At 39.0% G+C, this 23,709-nt stretch overlaps 1 protein-coding gene across 2 annotated transcripts in view; it reads left to right on the top strand.

The window, feature by feature from the left end:
- The window catches only part of pcnx1 (pecanex 1), a 41,311-nt gene that overhangs the window by 890 nt on the left and 16,712 nt on the right, over nucleotides 1–23,709 (top strand). Inside the window, exons 2-19 of one of the 2 annotated variants that reach the window (XM_084391364.1) lie at nucleotides 1,916–2,130; nucleotides 3,723–3,828; nucleotides 4,824–4,854; nucleotides 5,788–5,856; nucleotides 6,909–8,534; nucleotides 12,475–12,604; nucleotides 16,909–17,102; nucleotides 18,701–18,794; nucleotides 18,875–18,932; nucleotides 20,059–20,291; nucleotides 20,392–20,545; nucleotides 20,628–20,660; nucleotides 21,502–21,673; nucleotides 21,888–21,998; nucleotides 22,088–22,179; nucleotides 22,283–22,392; nucleotides 22,568–22,673; nucleotides 22,774–22,866. In XM_084391364.1, coding sequence (XP_084247490.1) covers nucleotides 1,916–2,130; nucleotides 3,723–3,828; nucleotides 4,824–4,854; nucleotides 5,788–5,856; nucleotides 6,909–8,534; nucleotides 12,475–12,604; nucleotides 16,909–17,102; nucleotides 18,701–18,794; nucleotides 18,875–18,932; nucleotides 20,059–20,291; nucleotides 20,392–20,545; nucleotides 20,628–20,660; nucleotides 21,502–21,673; nucleotides 21,888–21,998; nucleotides 22,088–22,179; nucleotides 22,283–22,392; nucleotides 22,568–22,673; nucleotides 22,774–22,866 — 3,627 coding nt within the window. Of the gene's footprint in view, nucleotides 1–1,915; nucleotides 2,131–3,722; nucleotides 3,829–4,823; nucleotides 4,855–5,787; nucleotides 5,857–6,908; nucleotides 8,535–12,474; nucleotides 12,605–16,908; nucleotides 17,103–18,700; nucleotides 18,795–18,874; nucleotides 18,933–20,043; nucleotides 20,292–20,391; nucleotides 20,546–20,627; nucleotides 20,661–21,501; nucleotides 21,674–21,887; nucleotides 21,999–22,087; nucleotides 22,180–22,282; nucleotides 22,393–22,567; nucleotides 22,674–22,773; nucleotides 22,867–23,709 lie in introns of both variants that reach the window. The other variant, XM_084391363.1, reaches the window with a different exon arrangement.

The following is a 23,709-nucleotide window of genomic DNA, read 5'->3' as shown; positions in this document are numbered from 1 at the left end:
TCTTAATGTGAAGAACATTTTAGTAATCTTAATAACCTTTCACCAGTAAATAACCTTCAGGACAATGTAAAGGTTCCATAATTTATTCCTGTGATGCTAAGCTGAGTTTTCAGTGTCACATGATCCTTCAGAAATCATAATATGCTGATGTGATGCTCAAGAAACATTTCTTCTTATTATCAGTTGAAATCAGTTGTGCTGCTTAATATTTTTTTTGGTGAAAACCCATATACACTTTTTTTCCACATGATTCTTTGATGAACAGAAGTTTGAAGAGCAGCGTTTTTTCTCTCTGAAAAATATTACAGACCCCAAATGTTTGAATGATATTAAAGGTTCTTCTTCACAGATGCCAATATTTGGTAGTATTGTGCTTTTGATCTAATCAGGATTTATTAGTGAATTGTTGTGACTCTCAAAACAGCTACAGTGAGTTCTGATCTGTTTTAATTATAATCACCAGAATGAGCTGAACAGTGAACCCATCGTGTTTTATTATGCTTTCAGCCACAAAAGTGCAGTACTCTCAGCCGTTTGCCACATTTGACCATATTTAAACCAATTCCGCAGAATTCCCCAGATTTTATTTCAGAGTCATCACAGAAAATGCATTGAAAAAAAACATCGTCAAATTCCATCTTTATCATAACGACTCATGTCACAACAAAATCCCTCTTCAGTGTGAAACATTATACTCCTGTTTGCAGTCTATTTATAAAAAGAGACTTTTAATAGGCATCGTGTGTATAACTTTTAAAGCCATGCCCGTTCTGCGGGTGAGGTCTCAGGTCTGTGTATTAGATCTGTGATGGAGCGGCTGGTGCCACTCAGTCCATATTTAACTTCCTGCACAGATCCATCCATCCGTCCATCCATGTAGGTTCTGCTTGGGTACTTTATTGCCTTTCAACCACAGCTAAACGACATCATGTAAAGTCCTGCAATAGTGCTGAAATAATCACTGAATCAATAAGCAACTGATGAATGTGCTCCTCTGTTTTTTGAGGATGAATATGCGTGTGTGTGTGTGTGTGTGTGTGTGTGTGTGTGTGTGTGTGTGTGTGTGTGTGTGTGTGTGTGTGTGTGTGTGTGTGTGTGTGTGTGTGTGTGTGTGTGTCAGATATGGAGAGGTGTTTAGTCCACAGATGTCCGTTCAGTGCCAGGCTGTTTTTAGCCTCTGCCCTCCGGTTGCGACTGAAATATTGTTGTCCCTCTTCATAACCCCGTAACTCTGTATAACCGAGTCCTATATTTGTATATGATATTTATACAACGGAAGGATGTTAATAGGCTGAAATATGTGAGCCTATCACACCGTCTAATGCCTTGGTTTGCTTTAATGTCAGTATTTGAAACGATGTGGCTCTTTTATTAATTCATTGATGGGGAAATACAATAGATCAATAATAGATCTAAGGATTGTACTCAATCTTTCAGAAGTTGTGCTCGGTAAGGTTTTTACATTTTAAATAAAAATGTTAGTCTTTAATGTTCACCAAAGCTGCATTTTGTACAGTAAAAACTGGAATGTTCTGAAATATTGTTACACATTTAAGTAACTGTTTTATTTTAAATTCTAAATGTATTTCTGTGATGGGAAAGCTACATTTTCATCAGCTATTATTCATAATCCTTCAGAAATTATTTGAATGTGCTGATTTGGTGCTCAAGAAACATTTCCTATTATCATCAATGTTGAAAACAGTTGTGCTGCTTATTTTTCAAGATGAATAGAATTTCGAATAATCAAACGAATCCATCCCTGCCGAATAAAAGTAGTTATTTCTTTATTAAAAATCATACTGACCCCAGCATTTAGAAAGATATTGCAAATGAGCTCAAAACCACAAAAATGACTTATTTTCTACTCATGTAAAATCTCTTGCTGTGTGTCTCTCTCTCTCTCTCTCTGTAGGCCTTGCCCCCCACCATGGTGATTGTGGGGATCTACTGTGGGGTGATAGCAGGTATGTTTGTGCTGCTGAAGGCTGTGAATTATCGGCTGCACACCGCGCTGGATGAAGGGGAGGTGGTGGAGCTGCGGGCCAAAGGGAGTGAAGGGCGGGTACAGGGGGCAGAGCACCAACGTGAGGGCACCGGCACCCGGCAAGAACACTCAAACGGGCCTGGGTAAGAATCATTTATTGGTTTACTCAAAAGCCACTGCACAGTTAATGATTTTGAGCTTGTATAAACGAGTCTGATTTAGTTTAAGAAGTTTCTGATTTGGCTCAAGAACAGTTTTGAATCATTTCAGGTTCTGAATTCTCTCAATTAAGGTTGTGATATAAATCATCCTAGGGGTTAAATCTTCTCAGGAAAGGTTCTGATTCAGTTTAGGAAAGTGACTTATCTCAAGAAAAGCTTTTGAAGGTCACGTTTTTCGAGGAGGATTTCGAATCTCGACAAGGAGGCTCTGATTCCACTCAGAAACGGATCTAATTCATCTCAACGAAGTTTTGATTAAGGGACAGCGCTGTTACTCAGCGGTAGGGATGTTTCTGAGAGCTAATCTGCTGTCATGCTGGATCCATTCATCACCCACTGAGAGAGAGAGAGAAAGGGAGGAGGGGAAGGAGTGAGTGAATCAGGAGAACTGATATAGAGCCTTATAAACCAACACACAAACCTGATGCTCTTGTTTGTTTGTAGTCAGAAACAGTCTGCAAAATGTCAGAGAGTCAGAACACATTAAACACAGTTACTCAAATCATGAATCAAGCATTTTTAAAGCAACACCAAAGATTCTTTCGTACAAAATAATGTTTCCAAAATCGTTTCAGTGGTTCATCAACTCGTAACAGGGTGAACGGCACTTCTGCATTCGCTTTGCGACCCTCTATCGGCTATAACCGCACTATGCAAGTGCCAGATCTGTAGTTCGAATGAGACATAACAAACTACAAATTTGACTTGCTTTACGGCAAGCGTTACAAAAGCAAAAAACAGCAAGCAATGTCATTATTTAGTTTTTCTTCGTTTCTGATGTCGCAATACATCATACTTTCATAAAATCATGCAACATACTCTACCTTGTCTGTGGACATCGATATTTCCAAAGCCGGTGCTGGATGAACAAATAGCGTGCGTGCGACGGTAGGCTGCGGTAGGCTAAGGTAATGGACAATTCCGCTTCCAACCTGTAGGGGGACCGAAGAGGAAATGCGCTTTGGTGTTGCTTTAATTGTGTGTTTACATGTTGGTGTTTACATATTTATATGAAAAAGAGAAATTGATACTGGATGTACTATAAACGCAGATCTGGAGGGACATTCCTGGTTTGTCCAGGTCTGTACTTACACTAATTAAGAAAATAAATGATATTTCTGCTTGAGGCCCCCCTGAGCTGAAGAGCTCAAGTGTTTGTAATTCTTCCAAAGACCCTCATGTAAAAAGAGCAAAAACGTTGGTAGGTGAGCTCTGGCCGTAGGGATTACCATTCACCACCACATTTTATTCTCTGTGGGGCCAATCAAAATAAACCTCCTAAAAATATTATTATAATCTCCCAAAAAATGAAGAGAGGGAGGGTGATCTCTGCCTAATGGGTGGCAGACATTAGATGGATGCTTGCAATGATCTCCTCTCTGCTGGCGCCTGTGCTGCTGTGCAAGTTTGATCATAAATGACATCGTTAACTCTCAAACCCTCGGGCTGTTCCTGTTAGTGTGTTGCTAGGTAACTAACCTTTTGTGTGTGTTTGTGTGTGTGTGTGTGTGCAGGGATCCAGGGGGTGGAATAGAGCTGTCCGATTTTGCACGGGAGGAAACGCCACCGGTCGACTGCAGTTCACGGAACTCTTACGTAGGAATGGACTCCAGCCATCAGGTGCGTCTGTCTGTCTGTTTTATTCCGTGGCGGACACAAAGTTCCACAGGAATGGGATCCAGAAGGGGCCTTTGCTTTTTTTTGCCTGGATTTGTTTGTATTTTTAAGATTCAAAGATTTCTTACCACCGCACATTGTTAGTACCACCACAGCCAAGAAAGTTTTTGGAGGGCACTAACAGCTGAGGACTACAGATGTTACCATGAATTGTAATGTAAACAGAACACTCTTTGCTTCAAAATAAGTTAAAGATGAGTCTGAAATAATTGCTTTGTGGTTATGAATAAGAATGAACACCCCTGCCATAGTTACCTTACATTTTTTTTATATTATATTCCGGAACATAATTCTTTCTTTGTTTAGGGTCATTTATAATATACTTTTAATATGTATATTGAAACATAATACATTTAATATAATTTTAACAATGAGTATAAATAATATATATTATTAAGTAAAACTATAATTCATATTTATTTTAAATATAAAAATATGTTTATATATATTTATTTTTATTCATATACATTATATTTATAATATATGAATATAAATAACATATTTTTTAAATATTGGAAATGTTTACAATATTTAATATTACAAATTCCTAGTGTTATTTACTTTTCTGCATATACTGCACTCATTTTGTGGTAAAATATGCGATTATTAGTTTTTGCTAAATGAAGTTGTCCTGGTTTAGAGTCTGTGTCTGTTTCTGCTGTATAATTGGTGAAAGCTCAGGGGTGTTATGTTCTGGCTTATAGCACTGCTTGTCCCAGACTGTCTGTCTGTGTGTGTGTTTGGTCAGGATCTGTTGGTTGAATCGTGAAGTCATAGAGTTGAACCAAAGTCTAATTGGTTATGTTGTGATTAAATGACTGTGATGTGTTTTTGTGCATGTCTGCTAAATTAGTAACAGTGATGGGAAGTTACAGACATCATGATCTCATGTAAATGACTCACCAGAGCTTGTTTCATCTCTCTCTCACTCCCAACAGATAACCCATGGAGGCTCAGTCACAACCAAACGTGAGACCTTTTTTTTTTAAATTCTCTTACAGTATTAGTATCTAGTTAAAAAAAAAGTGAACCCAATTTTTATTTTTTTTACTCGCCTTCATTTAAACCTGTATGACTTTCTTTGTTTTGTGGAACATATATATATAGAAATGAAATTCACCTTATCATAAAAACCTGGTGCAACCTGCTTGCCCGTCCTTCGGATGAGACGTTAAACCGAGGTCCTGACTCTCTGTGGTCATTAAAAATCCCAGGATGTCCTTCGAAAAAGAGTAGGGGTGCAACCCTGGCATCCTGGCCAAATTTGCCCCTTGGCCTCTGTCCATCATGGCCTCCTAATCATCCCCATATACTGATTGGGTTCATCACTGTCTCCTCTCCACCAGTAAGCTGGTGTGTGGTGGGCGTTCTGGCGCAATATGGCTGCCGTCGCATCATCCAGGTGGATGCTGCACATTGGTGGTCGTTGAGGAGATTCCCTACTTCCATGTAAAGAGCTTTGAGTACCCAGAAAAGCACTATATAAATGTAACGAAGTATTATTATTATTATTATTATTATTATCAATCACACACCTCCAGAATGAACAAGGAAGACCAACTGACAGCAGCAGGAACATTACAGGGTGTTCTCAAGTGTTCAGTAGAAGTTGACTTTTTTTGAGTTGTTAAAAACTCAGAGGACAGTAGTGTGAACCAGGTTTAGCTATAAATAGAAGTGTTCAGGATCAGAGAGAAGAGTTTTTCTGCAGACAGCAGCGATATGTCAGAAGACCTGCAGTACTGCGGGCCACGTCAGGGATGTGTTTGAATAAAGCTGCAAAGGTGAGAGAGAAGGAGGAAGAGAGGAGAGAGAGAGAGACAGAGAGAGAGGGCGGATACGTTAAGTTAATGAATAAGTTATAAAACTTGACCTTCTCTGTCTCTCTCTGTCTGTTTGCAGGGACAGGTGTTGGAAAGGTTCCCGATGGCATTAGTTTGAGTTTGGCTCAGAGTTGCAGTCATGACCAAGGTGTGAATCTTAATTAACATCAGCTATAGTATAATGCAATGCAAATTAGTCTTTAGAAACTCTGAAAGTTCACTATTGATCTCACTTTAAGAAATAGTTGAAGAATTCTGGCATTATTTACTCATCATGTCATTCCGAATCTGTATGAAGTTGTTTTTTCCGTGGAACATCCAGACATATACTGATGTAGATCAAAACTGTGCTTATAAACGGATAGACTTCAACGAAATCACCAGCAAATCACCACTTATTGACTGCAGTTTTATTCAATTGTAAAATGTTTCGTAAAAGTTGAAAACCTGTATTATATAGCTGAAATTATTACTGACATGAAAAAGGTTGTCTGTGCCTTTTGAAAACCAAAAGTTTGTGATCAGTACAAAAGCTTGTTGTGAATAATGAGATGACACAGAAAGGTTACATCAGCACTGCACTCTGGGCTCGGACTTTCTAAAGCACATAAGCTAAAGACCTTATGGACAGTGTGGTTTTTGGATAGTGTGCAGAATGGAGTGATAAATGAGCAGATGACTGTATCAGTTATTAACACTGCATCAGCACTCAGGAAACAGTGTGTTTATTAGGGATGTCGATATGTCTCAGGGCTTGTTTTTAAATTTTAAACTACAATTCTGGTTCATCATTGATTTAATGATTGAAAATGATCTATTTGGGTATTTATTAACTTTGTCATATGGCCCACACTGCCTAACGGTGCATAAACATCGCAGCTGCAAAAATCAGCTCAGTGCTGCTCAAAACACTACAACACCTTCACATTGGGTTGTGTATGTAGCGAGTGTACAGCTATCTTGTTAATTTAATCAACTTTTGTTATCCCAGACATCTATTCACAATAAAAGCGTCCAAACTGCAATATTTAATTTAAATGTAACAACTGCAAAGCAAGCAAGTCATTGCGTTTTGATAACATAACATGCACTCATAAATCGTTTGCAGTAAGACCAGGATTGTCCGTTAAAAATAGGGTAAATTTTGACTCCCACGTCTGTATAATTTACACACTCTGTTATATTTCTCTTTCCCTCTAGATTTGATGTCGGACCCAAAGATGTTCTGCCTTGTCTCCAATGACTCTTTTGCCTCCATGCAGCCTTCAACCTCATTGGCTCAGGACCTTTATGGTTCCACCCCCCACCCTTTCAGTCAGTCTCTGTCCTCTTGTGACACAGAAATTACTGCCCATCTTTCCACCCACTCACAGTCATTCCGCAAAGAGTCATCTCGACCTCGCGGATTGCCTCGCACCTCAAGTTCTGCAGGATCTGCTTTTCCAGATCCTTCTCTGCCCGAGTTCAGCCTGTACCCTCCACCCCGCCGGGGAGGACTGGATCCAGTCTGTGAAATGGAGGCCTCCAGGTCACAGAGGGCGACGGAGAGCTCTGAGCAGCCAGACTCTGGAACTCCCAGCACTTCAGTAACCGAATTCCACAGATATCATCCGAAGGAGTGCCGCAGGATATCGCAGTCTGTCTCCCGAGAGGCAGGGGAAGGAGAGTGTGCTGGGGAAGGGGGATCTGGGCTGTACCAGTCAGAGGGTGTTCAGGGGGGTCGAGAAAGAACAGGTGGACGCAGTGCCGAAAGTTTGCGGAGTTTAAGCACACGCAGCAGCGGCTCCACTGAGAGCTACTGCAGTGGGACAGACCGGGATACCAACAGCACCCTGAGCAGCCTGCACAGTGAGCAGACCAGCTCCACCCACGTAGAAAGCCTGCTGTCGCTGTCTGGGGATGAGAAGGTAAATGCGGGACACACCGACCCGCGTAACTCTAATGTGGCCTCGGGGGAGGCTAATAAAAACCCCCATGCCAACGAACTTGCCACCAAATTGCCCACCGGTGATGCTCCCAAACCTGCAAACTCAGAGGGTCAACAGGGGGAGGGGACTGTGGAGATGGCGTCAAGGACTAGCGTAGATGTGTCTGCTGGTCTTTCCCACCAGCACCAGGAGGTGGAACCAGACAAAGTGCGATCCAAAACAGCCAATCTTGTTCACCGGGCTGCCTCCTCGTCCGCCGCCACCCGGAGTGGTCGGCGACGGAGCGGTAAGCAGCGTGCAAGTAGTTTTGACGCCAGCAGGCACCGGGAATACATTTGTGGACGTGGCATGGCAAAGCCTCGGTCGGCAGTGTTCATGAAAGGAGAGGAAGACTCCAGTGATCAGAGTGAACTTAGTTGTGCCTCCAGCCTACACTCAACCCACCAGCTCAGCACAGACTCCTCATCCAGCACACCCCACTCCTGCCCCTCTCCCGAGGATCGCCGCGGACCCTCGCTACTGGCCAAAATGCACGGAGTGCAAACTCACAGTCAGAGAGATAAGGAAAAGGAACGAATAAAGGACAAGGAGAAGGGCAAGCGCAGAGCTACGCGACGTACTCCGAGTACAGGCAGCGCCAAAACTCACGCCCGGGTCTTGAGCCTGGACAGCAGCACTACTGCTTGCCTTAATGACCCCCATCATTTGGGGGCACCAGCAAGTTCTAGACCCCTTACCACTTCCAAGTCGGACCTGGAGGCAAAAGAGGGGGAGGTGTTGGATGCAGCGTCCCTGCTGGGAAGGGCCTCTCAGCTTGAGTCAGTGACCCGTTCCAGAAACAGCCTGCCCTGCCCCATCTCCCTCAGTCACACACAAGACGCAACGACAGGATCACGGGGTGAGCACACAGTAATGCGATATTGCACATGCACTTACTAAAAATGAAAGTTCTGTCATCATTTACTCACCGTCATGTTGTTCCAAATTCTCATGACTTTCTTCCATGACCTGCAAAATGAGAAGTTTACCAGGATGTCCACACTGCTCTTTTCCATGTAATGAAAGTGAATGCTGAATATAAAAAGCAGTATAATAAACTCAAACAATATGACCCATAAGCTTTGTGTCTGGAACGCAATGTAACAGAAGTAGTGACAGATCTTTTCTTTCATATTATGACATACATCCAAGTGAAACGGATTATTGAAAAAGAAAAAAAAATAGGGTGGGGACTTTGTTTGTTCTATTAGTGGTTGTTGATTGGATGGAGGACGATCTGAATGCGAGCTTGCAGTTGATTGTAAGAAAGGGCCGGAGTTTAAGGGGCCTGAACGATTGGAGAAGTCCGGCATACATCACCAGAGAAAGTCGGGTTTAAAGTTTTTTTGAATAAAAATGTCAAGGTAAAAAAATTAAACATTCATGGATGAATCGTTCGCAGTAAGATCAAAAAGGTGCATTTAGTAAATAGGGTGAATTTCCATTTCATGCCAACTTTAAGTCATTATTTACTTTCAAATCTAATTTATGTTTGCATATGTAAGGGGATAATCCTCGGCTAGCTGTGCATGCAAATTTGTAATGCACGACGTGGAGACAAAGAACCTCTGCGGAGTGCATTAAAATCGTTTAATGCACAGCTAGCCGTGGATTATCCCGCTTCTACCGCTGTAGTTTGCCAGCATTGACAACTTGTTGTTTGCTGCTCAATATTTGAACGGAAGGGTAAAATTGACAGTTATTTTCGTCAGTTAAGGCTTGTTAGATCTATCTCTGAGAGAGATGAGATGAGATGAGATGAGATGAGATGAGATGAGATGAGATATACGTACCTGTGTCTGTTCAGCGTCTCTCTATTAACAACAAAACTGTGAGTTTAATTACTTAAAAATAGTGATGTAACCCCCTTGTTGGTGAGAAATATAATCTAGAGATTCAGTAGCAAAGCTATTTTATTTCTAAAAGTCGCGGGACAGCATTGATAAGTTTCTGTGCTCCTCTTTCTGTGCGTGTGCAGCACGGACTCCACTTTCTGTGTGTGAGTGACGTGTGTGTATGTGTGCTTCAATGAAAACAGCGCATTAATATAGAACGGTGATTGAACTGGCTTGGATTTACCTGTGCATTAAACGCTTTTATTGCACTTCCAGCCAGAAGTATTCAGACAGACCATGGTATAAAAAAATATTCCATGACAAGGATGTGGCGATTTGACATCAATAATGTAGAGGGTCAATAGCTTTTTAACTGATTGTGAAAAAACTGAAATTTGAAAATGCACGTTTTCAACTCAAATAAATGAAATTTTTAGTAAACAACGACGTACATTTTTTTTTTTTTGTTCCTCACACAAAGCTATTTGTCTTGAAATCTCCTGGTCACCATTCACTTTCATTGTCTGGCAAAGAACAGCGTGAACATTCTGCCTAACATTTCCTTTCGTGTTGTTTGATACAAAGAAATCATACAAGTTTGAAACGAAATGAGGGTGAGTAAATGATGAATTTCCATGTTTGGGGAACTGTTTCTTTAAGTAGTGATTCTGAGGTCAGTCTGAAGTGCTAGACATCTGAGGTCTGCAGCAGGTTAGAGCTCAGATGGATGTTTTTCAGCAGAATGTAGCCAATCACATAACAAGCTTTGCCCTGAAGCTAGTAGATGCTAATGCAGTGTGTTTTGCCAGTGCAGCTGTGACCCACAAACCCCTGCGGAATTACTGATGTGTTACTCTGACAGCCTGTTGAATCTATATCTGGGAGATCTGCAGGGTTTAGTCTCTCCTCTGGTCTACAGTGACCATTCAGTCGTTGTGCACCTTTTGCTTGTGTGAGAATGAATTGCGATATCGATGCTGTTTCAGTGATTCTAAAACGTAATGGCCCCTGTTTTGTGTTTGGAAGTACAAGTGTAATATATTGAGGTGTGTGCGACGTTTAGATGTCTGTGTTATGATATCTTTTCTCCTGTGTTTGCACTAGTGCTTTGAGGGTTTGAAATTTTAGCTGTGTTTCTGATGCGCTTTGTTTATTTGTAACAGTAACTGGATCATGTTTGATGGAACATTGTCTAATGTTCTTCTTGGTCGTGCTTCTGTTGTCTTCTCTGTAGGCTTATTACTCACAAATTAGCTGGTCTGAACATAGAAAAAGCATTGTTCTAGAGAAAACCATTGTGCCTCTGTTTATAGCCCTTCTGATCCTGCGTGAGATTGTTTAGACTGTTTTATTGTAGTAATAAAGTTTTTATTTCAGTGATGAATCATCAGATCAGGTCAAAGTTCATCAGCCGTGGGAGTGCTGCAGTTAAAGTCCTTGTTTAGAAGAACTGCTCGCAAAGACGGTTTATAATGTTATAAAGGCAATGTGATTAACCATCTGGATGCAGAAAGATGACGAAGCAGTTTTAGTTATTTTTTTCCCTGGCTGTTTGCAAACACATCATTACATTGAATTTTTATGCTTCTTCTTATAATCACATTTGTATTCCGGTTCCTAAAGATGTTTCTTCCAATATTGCCTTTTTTGACTGCATGTTCGTCAAAACTTTGAAAACATCACAGCATTTATTTCCATCAAGAGGTGCATACATTTTTGGTCAAGACCTTGTATTGACACTGCAAGAGTCAAGCACTCTGTAAAGTCTCCTCCAGCACATGAATTTAAGGTGCCAATTCATGTGTGAAAATGATTCTTCATGCTCCCAGTCCCACCCAACCATTTTTTCAGAATTTGAGCCTGATGAATCTTGACAGTGTAATTTTTTTTTTGGCCGGGCAGTGTACATTGTGTATATATGTGTATATGTATATGGGTTCAGTGGGGGGTAATCGAGAATGAATGGGGGAAAGTCACATGAGAGGAGGCAATGCCTCCATCACGCTATGATTGGATATGATTGGTTCGTGTGATAAATCCTACCTCTTGTTTTTGTGTGCGTTCTCATCTGCCTGAATGAAGATAATGAGGCCGTTAATGGGAAGACTAATTAAAAAAGTAAACAAACAACTCGGCCATTTCACCGCTTTGTCGCGTCAAAATCAAACTTGAAATGGGCTGAAAACATGATGACTGTGGGGGATTTTAGTGAGCAATCAGCTTGGTGAAATTAAAGGTACATCTTTGTGTGTGTACAAGCTTGATGAATCCTGAAAATAAAAATAAAAAGAACAGCTGAACATTAGTTCACAAATAATATACATTGTTTGAATTGTTACTGCCTTTAGTTATTATTGGAATAAATGTAAAAATGCGTAAAAACACTAACTTCATGAAATGAATACTTGGTTTTAATAAATAGAAATGTACATAGTTATTGCCAAAAATATAGGCTAAAATAGAATTGTGTTTGGTCTCTCTTTTTTCTGTAATGTTTATTTAAACAGGAAAATGAAGTGTAACGGACATAAATTTACATTTGATATAGGGCCTAGGCCTATATATATATAAAAAAAAAAATATATATATATATATATATACACATACACACACACACACACACAATGTACACTGCCCGGGCAAAAAAATAATATATATATATATATATATATATATACATATTAATTATAATTATATTATATATATATATATATATCAGATACTACTTTATAAATAAACTCCTTAGGGCTAACTCAATTTGTTTTGCATTAAATATGACATGGGTAAGCATCAGGCTCTTTATATTTTGCATTGGTGTGTTTGATGATTCTTATGTCTACACTTGTCTTCCAAGAGTGCAGCTTGTGCTTGTATGCTGCATTGCATGCTGCTAGTTCAGTGAAAGCTTATTTTTGGTGGCTCCCCTATTGATGGACTCCCTCCTGCCTTTCTCTTTTACGGCAGCCCCAGGGAACGACGACACAGTCACATTTCGCAGAGAGCGTAGTACGTTTCGTCGGCAAGCAGTGCGTAGACGGCACAACGCAGGAAGTAACTCCACACCCCCCGCCTCTCTCATCGGATCCCCGCTCAGGTACGACTCGCCGGGGACTGATCGGCCAATTGCAGAACAACAGCTTTGACTCACCTGTCCTGATGTTCACGCCATCATTCTCCTTCCTCGTTTACTTACACAACTTTAACTGTCATTTCCACGCTTCTCTGGGGCACTGCATGAAATTTAATGCTGAGTTTTGCTTGCTTCCCTCTTCTTACCACTTTACAGACTTTTAACCCTTCCTCAGAGTACCAATGTGCTGGTACCGGAAGCCAACGTTCTTGCATGTTGCCTTTCCATACACTTCATGTCTTAATTTTGTTCTTGCATGAGTTCTTTTTATTTTTTTCCCAGTGTCTATTTTTTTGGGCCTTTTGGGGGTTTGTTATCCTGTTCTGATAAACCACGTCACCACGTGAAGTTGTCTAACTTCACCCCCACTGTCACACACATACACATGCTGCTTCTGGAGTCTCTAATACTGTATCCTGGAGAGTTACGGTCACTGTGCCCTTCTCTCACATGCTAAATCTGTCCATAACCCCCAGACACAGCCATCCTTGCCATTATAGATGCCATCATGGCTTCAGACGGAGAGAGAGTGTTTGAGTGCTTTGTCTCATCGTCAGGCCTGGGGCATGTCTGTCTCTCTTGAAGGATCATGATGAGAGCAAAAACCATGTGGGGTTTTACTTTGACAAACTTAAACCAAACCACATCCATTCACAAACATTCAAAAGTTTTGGGTCAGTAAGATTTTTAAAGGGATAGTTCTCCCAAAAAATGTAAGAAGATATTTTAAAGAATATCGGTAACCAGACAGTTGATGGGCCCCATCGACTTGCGTAGTATTTTTTTTTAACCAATATTCTTCCAAATATCTTCTTTTGTGTTCAGCAGAAGAAATTGTAATAAAACTTAACAATATAACCTTTTACTGTATTTTTGATCTTTGAAAGAGACTTCTTTCAAGAACATCTTACCGACCCCAATCTTTTGAACGATGGTGTTTGTGATTTGAATACTAAATTTGAATTCTGATTGAAATGGAATTTCAGAAATGTTTCAGTCTGAATGTTCAATTCAGAATATTTGTTTGAGAAGTGTTATATATGGTCAGATCCGATTTCAAATATATATATTTTTCAGGATGTATGACTGTAACGTCATACACAATGCACAGTAGAGTGTCTTTGTCTGAAATCCCTCAGGCCATCCTTAAAAATATTCTTGTTTGCCGTAACCCGACCGACCCTGTCAATTTAGGACCGACCCAATTAATTTTTTTTTTTTTCTTTTAGTCCGACCGACTTGCCGGTTGTAAACTTGCGTTAAGACCGACTGATTTTTTTTTTTACTCTTCAAACAACTAATACAAATGCAATAAAATTATATTAATTATATTTTAGTAAGTATTGTGAATATAAATTGCCCATAGGCCTACATACAAACGTAGGCTACGCTCTTAAAAAAAAATAAAAACCCGTGGCGTCATCTATGATTATAAGGGCTGTAGGCTATATGCGAAATGAAACCAAAATCGTGACACTCAGGGCCACGGACACTGATCTACATAGAATTAATTATATAGATCAGTGGCCACGAACCTGTGTCCCCACATCTTTACATTACTATTGGGCAGTTCCAGCGGTATGGACGTGACATTTTCAGTCAAAACTTGAAATATAAATTATCAGAAAATGCGTTTAATACTAATATATTGAAACGTCTGTTTATACATCCATACTCCCTTAATAAAGGAGTCCAGACGTTAGAAAAATATCGGTATACACATGCGTTTTATATTTAATATGAGGGAAATACACTTGCGTTACGGTCCGGACGTGACACAAAAAATCTTTAACTTTTAGGTGGTAAAATATGTTTTTAGTAATTCTATGAATTACACTGCGCAAACCAAAAGTAATATAGGCCTACCCACCGGATGAAGAAGGGTTGGCTCTCCACAGAACATAATATATTCATTTTATTTTATTTTTCGTGTTCGCATTTATGAGGAAGAAACAATGTTATGGACGTGACCGCTCTGAAAGCGGCACTACAAGACTGCTTTAAAACTTTCACAGAGACCTCAAACAGGCATTTAAAACACCAAATATTAAGGATTGGAATATCAAGCAAAATAATATTCGATGATTGATCGAAAATCGTATCTCTCCCCCCACATGCTCACCGGCAAGACGCTCCGACATTAAATTTCTCTGTAGCCTACTGTAGGCTAATAGGCCTATGCGTTGTAGCCCAGTCATTAAAAAACAATTTAGTTTCATATTCATGTTTAAATAAAATAATATATAATTTTTTTTATTTTATGTTGATTATATGAAAAGTTAAAAGCATGAATAAAATAAGATGATCCCGAAAATATCGGGAGAAAAATGGAGTGGGCCGCAGGCAGGATTTTGACCACTTCATTACGTTTGTTTTTGTAGAAAGCCTTTCTTTAAAGTGAATTTCGTTTTGTATTAATTGTATCTTAATTTTTATCAATGTTTTATCAACCAATTGCCTGGATTTAATCAATATAGCAGGCAATATAATCAGGACACGGAGGCGCCGGCGCGTGAACTGGAGCTCGTCTCTTAAATGAACCGAAACCCAGCGTATAGGCTACTTGCCTCACAGACCTGAGAAATAAATATATATATATATATATATATATATATATATATATATATATATATATATATATATATATATATATATATATATATATATAGAAAGCATGAAATGTGTACTTTTAAACAAAACAATTCAAAATGAAAGAAAACAGACTGATCTCTGCTTATGTAATCCGTATGAAATGTGCATTTCTCTCTGGCGGGTTCACTGCTGCGAAGATCGCGAGTCAGCATCGTCAACTTCATTTTTGACACAGAAAACACTTGTTTATTAATAAACAATTGAAATGTCTCCTTGATATATTTGACATATTAATAATCATTACTTTTCCCAGTTCTTTGTGACAGCTTTTAGGTGCGTTATTGGCAGCGCCACCCTTACACATGAACGCGTCACGAAGTTCTGGAAAACTGTCAGTGAAGTCCCGATATGCAAATTTGTTTAAATTCATACCTACGTAATCACCATGACCAAAATTTTACTTTTTTTTTTTTTTTTACTACATTGAATCTTGAAATAAATAAAATAAATAGTCCTGTTAAGGCAAACCAGAATATTTGTAAGGGTAGCCTCATTTACAGTCACATGTGGCGTTTACTATTGAACAGTGAATGATCAAGCAAGTGTACGTTACAGACACATCATCCACATGAATGTGTGTTATTAATCACAGTGATGCCTCTAATGCTTATGACGCACTGATGAGTTCAGCAGTTTTCCAATTTTCCGTCATCTCTTTCCAAAATGACAGTCAGCAACTCTCTTATGCCACTTGTTTTGCTGGGGCTTTTGTGGCAGCCAATGTAGAAATTAGGAATGTGCAAAACAACATTTTTAAATGGTTGCATCAGTGAATGGTCAACTAATCAACAACAAATAAACGTATATGATTGTCACTTTCAAAATATAGATTTCTCTGTAGTCATCTCGAATAATTAGATAAAAAAAAACAAATTGGATTTTTGTGCAGTTTGAACAAAGGCATCTATTTCCCCTTTCTCTCTGTTTTTACCTAGTAATGTTCTGTTTGCGCACACACACACACACACACACACACACACATAAACCTCAAAATCTCTCTTGCTTTTTCTGGTGGTGAAATCGCAATACTCATCCTCTTCTCTTCCCGTTCAGCACTCCTCTCATTTTACACTTCCTGTCAGCTCCCATAACACCTCCAGAGCCCTCATTCTACCGTCTCTCACTACCATCTGCCTGTTTTTCTCTATAAATGTGACCTTGCACTTTCTTTCAGCATCTTGTTCTGTTTTTGTCTCCCATATCTTTTAAATACACAAACACGCACACACTAACTCTCACTCTAGGGACTTGAATATTCAAATGACTAACACTTTTTTCACCATCCAAAACATTCAGTGACTCATTTTGGGAAGTTGACACAATTGAGTTTAAGTTTTTTTTAATTGAATATTTATATTTTGATTTATTTCAGCTTTTTCAATCACCAAAAACCACTTTAATAGTTTTAGTTAACTATTAGTAGTTAACAATAACAACACTGGACACAGTGCACTGAAAGAACAGTGTGCAACATAGTCAACCGCAATGAACTCAGGTTCTCCCTGAGTACTCGGTTGACTTTGTCGAGTGCACAAAGTGACCAAAATGTCCATCCCTGTGTCACACATGCGCAGTCTCTTACTCATCACGAATCATGCCTATTTCTACTCCTCCAGTCTGCAGGAGGCTCTGAGTCAGGTATCTCAAGCTTCAGGGTCACAGGTCAGAGGTCAGCCATCCCGCACGCCGTCTCAGGTGACGGTATTGAGCACTAGCGCCTCCCTGCTGGTCAGGAATGGAAGTGCGCAGCTGGAGGGCTGTCCGGATAAGGCGTCCACTGTGGGCGTGACCAGTCTGCAGGATGACTTTGGTATGCACCGTAAAATTGCCTGCTGTCTGTCACATCATCTTGTCATCCGTCACACCTGCCTGTCAAATTTGCATCCCGTGTGTCTGTCACACCAAGTACTATTTGTCAGATCTGCATGCTGTTTCTTATCATGTCTGTTAATTCCATTTGCATGTCATTTCCTGGAATCAATATTCAGTCAGTGTGCATCTGTAGCAGGTTTTCGTCAGATTGACAGGTTGTATTGGCTGTGGGAGTTAATCTTTATTTATCTCTATCAGTTTACTCTTTTTTTCTGCATGTGTATGTGGGATTTTATTTTTGTAAACATTAGGATGTTTGGGATCACACTGATTATACGGCTAACATCATGACTTTACTTCACATTTTGTATGCATGTTTGTGTGGCATGGACTTTCTTTGGTCAGTCAAACTCTTCCCTGGGGGTCTAGAGGTATTGATGCAGCACTCTCACTGCTGTGGTTAAGGTTTGCTTCCGGTCAGGGAACATGCTGGCTTATTTCCCTCGGGATCAATAGTGCATCTGATATTTATCTATAAATATCACTTGTTTTTGAACGGAGAAACACAATAAAATGTTATCAGCTTAAAAAGCTCATAAAGTCAGGAAGGATAGAGAAAGGATTCTTTGTCTTGTTTACACCTGGTATTAGCATTGGTATTAATCTCACTGAAGACGTTCCATGAACTCATGCGCATGTATTTATGGGCTGATTTGTCTGAATGGGGTTTAATTGGTCCCAACACTGGACCCCGTTTACACCTGTATTTAGTGCTGTCCACTGGTGATTGGATCACTTGAAATGAAACAATTATAACCAAATGACTGTTGTTACAGGCTGTCAAGAGTTTTTTTTTGTGTGTTAATTTTCTCTAGAATTAAATTTTTGCAATCATATTACATAATAGTTTCTTATGCTTTTGTATTACATGTTCAGTGGTTCTCGTCTACCCCTTTTCAACTGAAATGTCATATTTCTAGTTTTAAGAAAATTTTAACACTCAAAGAACTGAACAAAACAACTTCGGAGCCAATAGCCTTGTGGGCAGCGCTCCGACATATAGTGCAACTGAACCTCTGGTGCCCGAGTTCGACTCAGCAAGGGTGCATTCAATTGATCAAAAGTGACAATAAAGACATTTATTATGTTACAGAAGATTTCTATTAAAAAATCCCGTTCTTTTGAATTTTCTATTCATCAAAAAATTCTTACCGTTTTGTGAGAACTTGTGAACGTTAATTGTAAGTTATTTATATGTATAACAAATAAACTTCATTGCAATCAATTATCATATAATATTCAATTGTTTTATTGTAGATAGACGGGCAAAATAAAGCTTTTTAGAACCACTGTGCAACTAAAATCTTTACACAGGAAAGGAATCAAAAAGAGTTGGGCATTTCCAGTATAGACGGCTTTCCTGATTATAATGGCGTCAGTCTTGCCAGATTGAGGTGTTATTGTTCTGAAAACTTAGTGCAGACCAGCAGGTATTATGGGGGCAGTGTCCTATCTGTGGTAAAAGGCTCCACGCTCATGTGACCCTGCAACGTCTGTTATGTGACCCCTAACCTTCTGTGTGTTTGTGTGACTCAGGGAAGCTGACCCCGCCTCTCTATGAGGTCGGAGGATGTGACATGTCCCTGGTGAACTTTGAACCTGCAACCAGACGAGCCTCCAACAACCTCTGGTGAGTTACAGCACACGTACGACCAGAACCCAGAATCCCTTGTTGAATATCCAACAATTAACATTTTTCTCTATCTGCAGGGAAACAGACTCTCACCTCTCCAGTTCTACCTCAGTTCGTTTTTACCCTCATGACCTGGTGAGTGCTACTGAACACACACACACACACACACACACACACACACACAGAGAATATAAAGACTGTGAGAAAATATAGTGACATACAGTATGAGATTATGCATTGTGCACAAAAAGTGCTTGTGTGAGAAGGCAGCACAGTTGAGACTAGGGCTGGGCAATACGACAATATACATAATTTCAACAATATACTGTAAGGTGTCTTTAGTTAGAAATTCTGCTATATAATTTAATCACGGTATGTAAATATATCTGCATTGCACAGTTCTACTTTAAGTTGTTGGCATTTTAGTGTGATAAAGAAACATGCATGAATTAGAAAATAAAGAGCAGGATGTGCATGAGGTTTAAAAGAGTTAAGTGTAAAAAAAAAAAAAAAAACACCTCAGTGCGGCACTTGCACTGATTGACTTACACCCGAAGCACTATTGTCCATTGTGTGGAGTATTCACGTAAACAGCCGGTTATATCTTAAGTGAACGTAAACAGTTGGGTGAAAACTGAATGTGTATCAGTGTATTAGATCTGTTCATTAGGTATGGATTATAGCTTATTTCCACCACAGCACAAGAATATAAAAGGAAATTGTGACTTTTTATCTTACAATTTTGACTCTTTTTTTTCCTCACAATTGCGAGTTTTGGAAATATAAATTGCGACTTTATCAGAATTGCGGACTATAACTCGCAATTGCAAGTTTATAATTTTTTTTATTTTATTTATTCAGTGGCGGAAACAAGCTTCCATAATTAACTTTTGTTTTTATATTTAATTAATACAGGGAAGACTATGCAGTTTTTTTATTTGATTATTCAATTTCTGTAGTATTTTTTTTACTACATTAAATACTGTACCTACTGAACCTAAACAACTTTATTCAATTTGTATCTTTGTTCTATTGTATTTGTCCTATTGTTTGTGATTTGCTTCTTTGTTCTTATTTTATAATTACAAAAAATAACTATATTATGATATATAATGTTATCGTGAAATAACATTTCTCACATTGTGATTTTGGTCACATCGCCCACCCCTAGTTGAGATGATGAGCTCAGTCTGTGTGTGTGTGTGTGTGTGTGTGTGTGTGTGTGTGTAAACTCACCCCGGCTTAGTTCTCGTTTCCTCAGATGCGTCTGAATCGGTTGCTGTCCATGGACCCAGAGCTGTTGGAACAGCACGATGTGGATGGCAGTCCTGACCTGCAGGAGGCGCCGCACTCCACACAGGGCTCCACACACAATCACACACACTCACACGCGCACGCGCTCAAAACCAAGCAGTACTACCGCTTCTGGCTGCTGCCATACCTGTGGGTCGGGCTGCACTTTGACAGACTCACACTATTGGCCCTCTTCGACAGGTACACACACACACACACACATGAATGTGTAGTACTGATATGTTTCATCTCATATCCTGATGGAGCTGTGTGTGTGTGTGTGTGTGTGTGTGTTTATCAGGAACCGGGAAGTTCTGGAGAACATGCTCTCGGTGGCTCTTGCGGTTCTCGTGGCCTTCCTAGGTTCTGTGCTGCTAGTTCATGGGTTCTTCACTGACATTTGGGTTTTTCAGTTCTGCCTCGTTATCGCCAGTTGCCAGTACTCATTGCTGAAGGTGAGAGAATCACACTTTTTAAATACACACTGATCTAATAAATCATTTTTAATGAAAATTTGTCTTTTGATCCCTTAATCAGAGTGTACAACCCGACTCTTCATCACCCAGACATGTGAGTAACACACACACACACACACACACACACACACACACACACACACACACACACACACACACACACACACACACACACACACACACACTCACTCTAATACAGTAACACACACACTCCATTACTGTGAGCCAAACGCATATAAATTAGTGCAGGGAAAATAAATGCGTTCATTTCTGTGATTAATGGGACTTGTGCATTTATAAGAATATGTTTAGAGAGATGGCATTAAACAAAAAGTATTAAAAATATTCTAGATTCTACATTAATTTGGAAATTCAAATTGTGCATACACAACCGTTCAAAAGTTTGGTGTCAGTATGATAAAAAAAAAAAAACTTTAAGGACAACTTAAATTGATCAAATCTGACAGTAAAGACATTTATAATGTTACAAAAGAATTGTATTTTTAAAGGAATGCAGTTCTATTCATCAAAGAATCCTGAAAAAACATCATTGTTTCCACAAAAATATTAAGTAGCACAACTTTCTTCAACATTGATGATATATAAAATGTTTCACCAAATCAACACGTTAGATTATGATTTCTGAAGGATCATGTGACACTGAAGAATTCTTTTAAATTAAAAATAATATTTCACAATATTACAGTTTTTACTGTATTTTTTATCAAATAAATGCACTCTTGATGAGCATAGAGAAATTTTTTTTTATTTTTTTTTATTTATCAAACTGACTCCAAACCTTTAAATGGTTGTGTATATTCATGATTATATTTATACTAATTAATATCATCAAACCTTTTTAACATTTGCAAAAAGAAATTTATGGTCTAAATTCAGAGATGGAATGATTTTCTTTCCCTCCTGTGTGTGTTTAGGGTCATAATCGTATCATCGCCTACAGCAGGCCTGTGTATTTCTGTCTGTGCTGTGGGCTGATCTGGCTGTTGCACTATGGGAGTGTAAACAGCAGCTCCAGTGCAGTGTCTCTATATGGAGTCGCTCTCACCAGCTCCATCCTGTTGTCTCAAGCGCGGGATCTCCTCATTGGTGAGCACTGAGCGTAAATTCCCAGCAGATGAATATGTAGTGGTTTTTGTTTTGCGCTTTTATTGAAATCTGCGAGCCATAAGCTTTTTCCTCAGCATTCCTGTGAAAGTAGAAAAATATTCCAGAGCTGAGTACAGAGAAAATCCTGCTGATGGGACGGGACTCAAGTACTCCGGCTTCACATTATCTCTCTCTTTCGTCTCTCTCACTCTAGTTTTTACCCTGTGCTTTCCCATCATCTTCTTCATTGGGCTGCTCCCTCAGATTAACACTTTTGTCATGTACCTGCTTGAGCAACTTGACATTCACGCCTTCGGAGGAAACGGTAACATATGTGCCCATTGTAAAAACTGTTGTGTTTGTGATGAGATTGGTGTTTTAGAGACTCATTGTAATGTCTGTCTTCACTCCCAGCATGCACCAGTCTGCTCTCAGCTCTCTATAGTGTTCTGCGCAGCGTCGTCACCATAGCGATGCTCTATGGGTTCTGCTATGGCGCCCTAAAGGTGATGAATCACTTTCTGGATTTCAGTTGTATTTGTGTGGATGTTGGATTGTTCTGTGTTGAAGCACACTGAATATTCCTCTGTATATTATGTTTGTTTTCAGGACTCCTGGGATCCTCAGCACATTCCTGTGCTTTTCTCTGTGTTTTGTGGGCTGTTGGTTGCTGTTTCATATCATCTCAGCCGCCAAAGCAGTGACCCCTCAGTTCTCATGTAAGTCTTTCTGCGAGTGTGTGGGTTTGTGCTTTTGATAAATAATTCTTGCATTTTTCCTGCTGTAAGTACTTTGAATTGAGCTCTTTGAGTATTTATTATTTGTTTTAGGAACTTTTAGTCCAGTGGTTAGTTTGTATTTTGTCGATTTTAATCCTGTCTTCTGTATGTGTAGTTCATTAGTGCAGTCAAAGGTCTTCCCTAACGTAAAAGAGAAAAATCCGGAGGATCCTCTTTCTGAAGTGCAGGATCCGTTACCAGAGAAACTCCGCAGCTCTGTGGTGAGCAATACATGCATAAATCTCACAAACATAGACAGACACACATGGACTCTTCTGTCTTGAATGATGCGTCTGTGTCTCTCTTTCTCCCTGGCTACAGAATGAGAGACTACAGTCAGATGTGATTGTGTGTGTCGTCATTGCTGTCCTGTATTTCGCCATTCATGTCAGCACCGTTTTCATCGCCTTACAGGTAAAACACTATGAATATAAATACAGTACTTATAAAATTCTGGCTGATACTGATATGGCAATAATTATTTGCATGTTACGGACAAAAACTGATACATGGAAATATAAAAAAAATATTTTACATATTAAAAATAAACCACTAAAAAGTAAAATATAATATTTATTTTGAGATTGGCTAAATATTACATTTAACAGATTTTTAAATGATTAATGTTTTTAAAGATTTACTTTAACTAATGTTAATGGGAAATAAGAATGCACAATAAAATACCCAAAATTGGCTCATACACTACCATTCAAATGTTTGGGGTCAGTACTTTTTTTTAAAGAAATCAGTATTTTTATTCAGCAAGGATGCGTTCAATTCATCAAAAGTGACAGTAAAGAAATGAATGTTACAAAAGATTTCTATTTCAAATAAATGCTGTTTTTTTTTACTGAAATAATTTCATGGTTTCCTATTAAGCAACACAAATGCTTAATCAACACTGTTTGTAATAATAATAAATGTATTTTGTGTACCAAATCAGCATATTCTAATGATTTCTGAAGGATCATGTGACACTGAAGACTGGAGTAAAGATGCTGAAAATTCAGCGTTGCATCACAGGAATAAATTGAATTTTATAATATATTCAAATAGAAAACATTTTTTTAAGTTGTAATAATATTTCATCATATTACTGTTTTACTGTATTTTTGATCAAATAAATGCAGCCTTGGTGAACATAAGAGGCTTCTCTTAAAAGCATGAAAAAACAACAACCCCAAACGATTGAACGATAGTGTCTTTCCAAAATCTGACAATAAATAATAAAAATTTTTAAAAAAAAAACACTTATAT

Source organism: Rutilus rutilus, assembly GCF_951802725.1.
Source record: "Rutilus rutilus genome assembly, chromosome: 20".
Lineage (NCBI taxonomy): Eukaryota > Metazoa > Chordata > Actinopteri > Cypriniformes > Leuciscidae > Rutilus > Rutilus rutilus.
The sequence above is the reverse complement of the archived record's forward strand: the minus strand, read 5'-3'. Positions and strand labels throughout refer to the sequence as shown.